Raw genomic sequence first — 8,225 nt, 5'->3', positions numbered from 1 at the left:
GAGCCTGGAGCCTGCTTCGGAATCTGTGACTCCCCGCCTCTCTCTGTCCCCTCCCCAGCTCCTGCTCTGTCTCTGTCTCTCAAAAGATAAATAAGCGTTAAAAAAAAAAAAAAAAAAAAGTTGGTTGAATCAAACTGAGTGCCTGTTGGGCGGGAGGCAGGAGCCCCCAGTGGCTGGGGAGGGGGCAGGACCCCAGGGAGGGGGGGTCCACCTGACCTCTATAATCTGTACATGGACACGGGTGACAACTGGCCTGTGGAAAGGGCTGGAAGTTTTCTGGCCTGCGCGTTGCCTGACGCTGGGGCAGCAGGGAGCTCAGGCCTGAGGCGCATTTGCCCCTTGGCTTGTTCTTCGGACCTGGGTCTTCATCCTTCACCAGGCCACGGAAACTCCTTGGCTTTGAGGTCGGGGCAGAGGCGGGGGAGGGAGGAGTAGGGAGGGGGAGGAGGGTTCACCCCTACCTGGACCAGAGAGAAGGGCAGCCTAGGGCGGGACAGGACTCAGATCTCTGGCTCAGGCCTCCTGGGGGCCTGCAAATGCAGAACCTGGGGAGGGGGTGGGGGGAGGGGAGCCAGGAGCAAGGCCAGGGCAGGGAGGGGGTCGGCCCAGCTCACCATTTTTGAGGCCGCTTCCCTGAAGCTCCCCCCTCCCCCACTGACTTCCTGCTTCCTGCAGCTGCACACAGATTTTTGCATTGGGGTGTCTAGCCGTAAACGGCAGCTGCTGAGATAGAGCTGAGGGGGGGCGGCGGTTTCTGGGGCCCTGACCTGAGGACAGAGCAGGAAAGGGGACAGGTGGGGTGGGGTGAGGGTGGGGTGCAGGAAAACACGCCAGCAAAGGAGAGGCTCCAGATCAGGGAGGTGTGCCTAGGGGTGAGAGGGATGTGGGGAGGTGACTGCGAGCCGGGAGGCCTCACAGCTGGGGGCATTTCTATCACTCACTCCTGTGGCGTTTTCTTTGTTTTTTCTTTTTTCTTTTTTTAATGTTTATTTAGAGAGAGAGAGAGAGAGAGAGAGAGAGAGCGCGCGCGCGCAGGGGAGGGGCAGAGAGAGGGAGACAAAATGCGCAGCAGGCGCCAGGCTCCGAGCCGTCAGCACAGAGCCCGACATTGGACTCAGGGTTCCATCCCACGAACTGGGACAGCATGACCTGAGCCGAAGTCGGTTGCCCAGCTGACTGAGCCACCCAGGTGCCCCCCCCCCCCCATCTGCCAGTTTCTTAAAGACCCTTTTGGATCATACGAATGAACTCTTAATTCTTAGAAAAATCACCTCCCTGGGGAACAGCTGTGAGTCCACCAGGAGTGGGCAAGGGCTAAGCCAGACCCTGATGGTGGCCCTGGTCATCCTGAGGGGCCCTCCTTGCTCATTGCCCCTGCCCGGTGAGGGAGTGGACTTTGGGGAGCCCTGTGCTGGCCCACATCCTGTTTCGTTCCCAGGGGATCCCTCTGAGAGCCTTTTACACTGGGAGGCCCATCTCAGGCCTGAGTCCCCAGCTCCAAGGGGCCGTCCCCCGCCAGGGCCTGACCTAGCTGTCGCTTCCCCCTGGACGTCGTGTCCTCTCCTCCCATGGCCAGTCAACATTCAGTTTCTTTTAGACCCCTGACCCGCATTTTCACATGGCCCTGTGGTCAGACTGTCTCTTACTTCTCCTTGTGCCTTTGTGCTTGACTCCGGTGAGAAGTTGAGAAAACCTGCCTACCGTGTTGAAGCCGTCAGGGGCTTTCATGACCCCACGGCCCCATCAAGGTCACCGTCATCCCAAACCTAGTTGGTCGCCTTGGTCTTGCCTCTTTCAAGCCAACTCTTTCCAGTGCCGAGGCCAAATCAATGTCATGGCAAAATGAAGTAACTGCCTGACTAACACCCTCCCATCTTCCCATCGTAAATACACTCTGACCTGGGTGTCAGGTCAGCCTCTGAGGCTGTGTCTGTGTCATCAGGTTCCTACAGATCTCCCTCAGGGACAGTATTCTCTGCTCAGGGACTTTGCACCTGCTGTTCCCTCCGATGAGGGTGCCCTCCCCCCGGTTCTTCTGAGGTGGTCTCCCTCTTCTATTTCAGGCCTTGTTCTCCTCAATAGCCCAGCACGTTCCCCGGTACATAGTAGGTACTCAAGAAATAAAGCCTTCAAATGCTATGGGTTCTCCCAATTTCCTTACTCCTTTAGTTGACCAAGAAAGCTTCCTTCTTGAAAATTTCTTCCCGGGGGGGGGGGGTCTTCCAAGGCTCTCATTTGTTCTGGGACATCTGGTGACTCTCTGTACCCCACCTCATCTTCCTCCCAACCCCCCAAAACACGGACCTCCTCTAGATCTGGGGACAGCTCTTTCCCAAGTCCCTTGGCCGCTGGCTGACAAGTTCACTGTATGTCCACAAGCATTTGCCAAAGAGCAGTCGTGTGTCAGGCTGGTGGAGGGACAAAGACAACCCGAAAGGTTGTAGGTAACAAGCCACCGATTAGAGCAGGAAGTGTGTTTGCACACGCCCTACAGCTGGGGTGGGCTGTTTTCTTTTTTGCGGTATTACCACAAGTCACATGATTTTGAAAATCTGTCCACTAGACTGGGAGAAAACGAAATCTGTCCACCAGATTGCCAAGATTGCCTGAGAGGTCGGAGAAGGTGGGCACTCTCCCAAACCACCTTCGGGTTTACAGGATTATGGGTCGTTAGGGGTCCCCAGCCCGCAACCTGTCTTGGCCATCAGGCAGGTTTCGTTTCATCTGCTGGCAGCTTCGATTTGAATCAGTTACCTACATGCCAAAAGCAAGGTTTCCTGGAATGACCCAGAATCTGGGATTTTAAATTATATTCCATTATTAAAGTAATTATTTTTTTCAGGTTTTTATTTATTTATTTATTTTGAGAGACAGAATTCAGGGGAGGGACAGAGAGAGGAGAATCCCAGGCAGGCTTTGGGCTGTCAGCGCAGAGCGTGAGGCAGGGCTGGATTCACCAACCTGTAAATCATGACCTGAGCTGAAGTCCGACGCCCAAATGACTGAGCCACCCACGCGTCCCACCATTTTAATTAATTTAAACGGCCACATACAGCTAGAGGGTACTGGACTGGACAGCACAGGTTAGGGGCAGACTCCAGAGAAGGAAGAATTCCGGGTGAGATTCCCTGGCCTTCCTCACAGCTGACTGGGACAGATGGCACCCCTCTGTCGCCCCCCCAACCCTGGCCCTTTCGGGGTGTGTGTGGTGCGGGTGGGGGAGGAGGCCCGTCCTTGGGCCTGCTCCCCCCAGCCTGCTATGGAAGGTGCTGGGGAAGGGAAGGGAAAAAGGCGTCACTGTCACAGTAGGAGGGTAACAGCGTTTCGGTGGACCTCACAAAAAAATAAAGCAGAGTCATTTTCAGGAAAGCTGTTTTCCTTTAGGATTTTGAAATACAACCCTGAAGCCAGGGAGACCTGCCTCCGGGGTAGGGGAAAACTAACACACAGGTCTGGCGGAGCCGGAGGGAGGCCGGGGCGGGGCGGGGCGGGGCGGGGCGGGGCGGGGCGGGGCGGGGCGGGGCGGGGCGGGGCGGGGCCAGGGACGCCCACCGCACGCCTCGTTGCCCAGGACACGCCTCGTTGCCCAGGACACGGGCGACGCAGAGGCGCGCGCGCGTGCGGGGCGGGGCCCGGCGGAACCTGCGCGAGGCTAGTACAGGGTCTCGCGGGCGTGGGTTCGCAGGTGGCGCAGCAGGTGCGAGTTGCGGCTGAAGCTGCGGCCGCACTGCGCGCACGAGAAGGGCCTGGCCCCCGTGTGCACCAGCATGTGGCGCAGCAGATTACAGCTGCGGCTGAAGCTCTTGCCGCACTCCCGGCACTCCTGCGGGGGCTCGGCCGGCCTGGACGCCACCTCGGTCCCCGCGCCCGCGTGGGTGGCCAGGTGCCGCTGCAGGTGGGCGTTGCGCCGGAAGCTCCGGCCGCAGGTTTGGCAGCCGTAGGGCCGCTCGCCGGTGTGGCTGCGGCGGTGGCGGGCCAGGTTGGAGCTGTTGCGGAAGCGGTAGCCGCACGTGTCGCAGGCGTGGGGCTTCTCCCCGGTGTGGATGCGCTGGTGGCGCGCCAGGTGGGCGCTCTGGCTGAAGCCCTCGCCGCACTCGCTGCAGCGGCACGGCTTCTCGCCCGTGTGGCTGCGCCGGTGGCGGGCGAGGTCCTGCGTCTGGCTGAAGGTCTTGCCGCACTGGGTGCAGTGGTGGGGCCTCGGGCCGCCGTGCGTCAGGAGGTGGCGGGCGAGCCCCGCCCGCCGCACGAAGCGCTTCCCGCAGTGCGGGCAGCTGTAGGGCTTCTCGCCCGTGTGCACCCGCTGGTGGCACACCAGCTGGGAGCTCTGGCTGAAGCTGCGGCCGCACACCTGGCACGAGAAGGGCCGCTCGCCCGTGTGCACGCGCCGGTGGGCCCCCAGGTGCTCGCTGCGCCGGAACGCCTTGCCACAGTCGTTGCACACGTACGGCCGGCGCTCCGGGCCCGAGCGCAGGCTGCCCGAGCACTCCGAGCACTGGTGGCCCTTGTCCTTGGCGTGGATCCGCAGGTGGCGCTTGAGGCTGGAGCGGCGCTGGAAGGTCTGGCCGCAGTGAGAGCACAGGACGACGGCCAGCTCGCGCGCTTCGGGCTTGGCCTCGGGGGCGCGCGGCGACTGCTGGCCCTCGGCGTGCGCCAGCAGATGCTGCATGAGGCTGGCGCGCCGCTGGAAGCCCTGGCCGCACTCGGCACACAGGAAGGCGGGCTCGGAGGAGTGCGTCTGAAGGTGCTTGTTGAGGTGGGAGCTCTGGCGGAAGCGGTGGCCGCACAGGTGGCAGGCGTGTGGCCGCTCGTCCGTGTGCGTGCGCATGTGCAGCTTGAGGATGGAGCTGCGGCCGAAGCTCTTGCCGCAGCGCTCGCACGGAAAGGACCGGGCGCCCGGGTGACTCCGCAGCTGGTGCGCCTCCAGGCGGGCCAGCTGTCGGAAAGTCACCCCGCAGTCGGTGCAGATGAATTCCATCTCCGCCTCCGACCTGGGAGGCCCGTCGGCCACTTTGACCTCCAGAATGTCACTCCTGCTGGGAGGGGACCCTCCTCCGCCCGTGCCACTCACTTCGGGGCCAGGCCCCAGCACCTGGACAGGGGGCCCTTCCGCCGCCGCAGGACCGTCTGCCTGAGGCTCTGTTGAGAGGGCCGCAGGCCAGGCGACCGCCTTGGGCTCCTCTTTGAACTCCTCATCTGGGGTTCTGCTTCCGGGTCCTGAGAAAGAAGCAGGAAAAGGGGGGGAGGGGGTATGTGGGCAGGCCTATTCTTAGAGGCCCCCAGGAATTGCCAGGGCCTCATTGCCTCAAAGCAGAAAGAAACCCAGGACCCCGAAATCCGGGAGGGGGGCGGCAGAAGGTGACGGTAAAAAACATAGAATTTACCGTAGTAACCATTTTAATTTTTTTTTTTTTCAACGTTTATTTATTTTGGGGACAGAGAGAGACAGAGCATGAACGGGGGAGGGGCAGAGAGAGAGGGAGACACAGAATCGGAAACAGGCTCCAGGCTCTGAGCCATCAGCCCAGAGCCCGACGCGGGGCTCGAACCCACGGACCGTGAGATCGTGACCTGGCTGAAGTCGGACGCTTAACCGACTGCGCCACCCAGGCGCCCCTGTAGTAACCATTTTAAAGTGCACAGTTCAGGTCCATCAGGCACATTCCCAGTGTTGCACAACTGTCACCACTGTCTATCTAGTGTCAGAACTCTGTCCTTCCCCTGGATGGAAACCCCAAACCCCTTAGCGAGCACTCCCATGACCACCCATTTTAAAAGCTCAAAGTTAACGGGGTTGATGATTACATCAAACACAATAAGCCTCTAAAATAAGTAGGGGGCGCCTGGGTGGCTCAGTCGGTTAAGCGACTGACTTCGGCTCAGGTCATGATCTCGTAGTCCGTGGGTTCAAGCCCCACATCGGGCTCTGTGCTGACCGCTCAGAGCCTGGAGCCTGTTTCAGATTCTGTGTCTCCCTCTTTCTCTGACCCTCCCCTGTTCATGCTCTCTCTCTGTCTCAAAAATAAATAAATGTTAAAAAAAAAAATTTTTTTTTTTAAATAAAATAAGTAAGTAAGGGACACCTGGGTGGCTCAGTGGGTTGAGCGTCGGACTTCAGCTCGGGTCATGATCTCATATTTGTGAGTTCCAGCCTCACGTCCGGATCCTCTGTCTCCCTCTCTCTGCCCCTCCCCCGCCCCTGCTTTTTCTCTCTCTCTCAGAAGTAAACGAACATTTTTAAAAAAGTATAAAATAAGTAAATGAATGGAGGAAGGAAGAAAGGAAGGAAGGAAAGAATTCGTGTTAACGTAGCCCATTTTTAGCCAAAGAGGCTAAAAAGTCAGGTAGGGTCTGGAGCTTTAGAGACCACTCTGGAAACACAAGGAGAGAGCCTTCGGTGGTCCCCAGCAGGAAGGGCCGCTTACCCAGAGGGTGGACAGGCCACGCCTTCTTTGCTGGGACATCCTCGAAGGTCAGGGACTCCTGTAACGAAAGGATGAGCCAGGCCCTTGGTGAGAGAGGAATGGGGCTGTGAGCTGAGGGGGACGCAAGACTCTGAGGGTTTAAATTAAGGAAGGCACGGATTTGCCACAACAGCAGGGGCAGAGAGCGTCCGGGGGCCGAGGACAGTCTGGAGGGAGGGGCCGGGCCAGCTCACCAGCACAGCTGCAAGCTCCTGATCTCGGGAGTTTTCCTCCAGCCACAGGACAGGGCCCTGGGGGGCTGGCAGCATCGGGAGGAGAAAGAGAGAGCCGTTAGAAGGCCGACTTACCCTCCCCCGGCCGTACGGGGGCGCACCCGTGGTCAGGGCCCTGGGAGAGACATCTCGGCGCTCTCCCAACCCTGTCAAAGAGGGGGGTGCCTTCGTCTCACCCCGTCCTCACGTACCCGGCCTCCTGGCCCCCACCTGCCCGGGGCACCAGCTGCTCACCACACTCTTGCAGGGCTTGGAATGTCCTCTTGGGGCCTGGGCTCAGTGGCTGCTTTGAACTTGGGGGATGTCTCCAGGTCCCCAGCTCAGCAGGCTTGGAGGGCCCTGGCTGGGATGCTGGGGGCTCCATGGCTGGCTCCGGGGCCGGGGGTCCTTCTGAGGGCACTTCCTTTTTGGGGCTGTGGCTGGAGACCTGGGAAGAGCCCCCCTGGTCCTCCGAAGTGACGTCTGCACGGGGACAATTCTTGCCAGCATTAAAACTAAAATCCTGTGCAAAACGCATCTGTGTCAGGTGGCGAACAGGGCAGAGGGACACTGCGCGTCCTTCTCACTCCCAAGGGAAAGGTGAGGGTGTCACAGGACTTAGGAGGTTAAGAAGCAATTGTCAGAGGGAGGAAAATGGGGTGTCGGGTGATTTCTTCACGGGGCCCCCGAGTCCCCGTCTTGCCGCCCGGCCGCGCCCCCCCCTCCCCCTTACCAGTGGCCCCACGGCGCTGGACTCCCTCTGGACACCCTCCAGCAGCAGCACAACCTCCTCGCCGTCCCTGAGCTGCTGGCCCTGGAGCCGGGCCAGCAGGTGAGGGGGCAGCACGCTCAGGAACTGCTCCAGCACCAGCAGCTCCAGGATCTGCTCCTTGGTGTGCAGAGCCGGCCGCAGCCAGCGGCAGCACAGCTCCCGGAGCCGGCTCAGGGACGCCCTTGGCCCCATGTCCTCCTGATACTGGAAGCATCTGAAGAGCTGGTGAGCCACCTCGGGCCGGGGCCTGGCCTCAGCGTGCCTGAGGTCCTCCTGACCGACGGCCTCCTCCTCCTCCAGTTTGACTGCTCCGAGCTGCTCGGGCTCTCGGGCGGCCGGGACGGGTTCTTCGAGCATCCTGCAGCCGGGGGTGGGGCGGGGCACGGCTCACTGCAGCTGGTCCCACTGTCGGGTCTCTCCCGCTCTGCTCCCACACCTGCGGTGTTAAGAAATGCCTAAAGATGTGGCCTCCGGAGGAATCATGTTTCTCTCGCTGGTCCTAGGCAACGGCTCGGACGGCGGGACAGCCCCAAACACTAAAAGGCAGAGAAAACTGATAGTTCCGTGTCTTCACTCCTTCCTGCAGCATTTCGAATTTCACGTCACTTCACCCCAGTGATCAAAAGTGGCATCTCTGAGACAGGACCGCCTGGTTTCCCCGCCTCCTGAGGCCCCAGGGAGGACGCGGCACCGCCAAAGAGGGGTTCTCGGCAGAAATGTTCCATCGCAACGCGATCCAGCCTTTAGACCCCACTTTGCACTGCAGAAATAAGAGTGGGT

General features: G+C 60.2%; 1 protein-coding gene across 1 annotated transcript; it reads right to left on the bottom strand.

The window, feature by feature from the left end:
- Positions 1–3,587: 3,587 nt before the first annotated feature.
- Positions 3,588–7,820, bottom strand: ZSCAN10 (zinc finger and SCAN domain containing 10). The gene is made up of 5 exons (XM_045461147.1): positions 7,407–7,820; positions 6,929–7,196; positions 6,656–6,720; positions 6,423–6,480; positions 3,588–5,214 (listed from the first exon to the last, which is right to left on the bottom strand). The coding sequence occupies exons 1-5, from the start codon at positions 7,800–7,802 to the stop codon at positions 3,653–3,655; spliced, it is 2,349 nt and encodes a 782-aa protein (XP_045317103.1). The 5' UTR covers positions 7,803–7,820; the 3' UTR covers positions 3,588–3,652.
- Positions 7,821–8,225: the final 405 nt, after the last annotated feature.

Source organism: Leopardus geoffroyi, chromosome E3 (genome assembly GCF_018350155.1).
Source record: "Leopardus geoffroyi isolate Oge1 chromosome E3, O.geoffroyi_Oge1_pat1.0, whole genome shotgun sequence".
In the NCBI taxonomy this organism is placed as follows: domain Eukaryota; kingdom Metazoa; phylum Chordata; class Mammalia; order Carnivora; family Felidae; genus Leopardus; species Leopardus geoffroyi.
The sequence above is the reverse complement of the archived record's forward strand: the minus strand, read 5'-3'. Positions and strand labels throughout refer to the sequence as shown.

Excerpts from the sequence above, each read along its gene's own strand:
- ZSCAN10 (XM_045461147.1), bottom strand. The coding sequence starts at position 7,802 with ATGCTCGAAGAACCCGTCCCGGCCGCCCGAGAGCCCGAGCAGCTCGGA. Across the intron at positions 7,197-7,406 it reads CCAGCGCCGTGGGGCCACTG|GATTTTAGTTTTAATGCTGG; the intron begins GTAAGGGGGAGG and ends CGTTTTGCACAG. Across the intron at positions 6,481-6,655 it reads AGGAGCTTGCAGCTGTGCTG|GAGTCCCTGACCTTCGAGGA; the intron begins GTGAGCTGGCCC and ends CTTTCGTTACAG.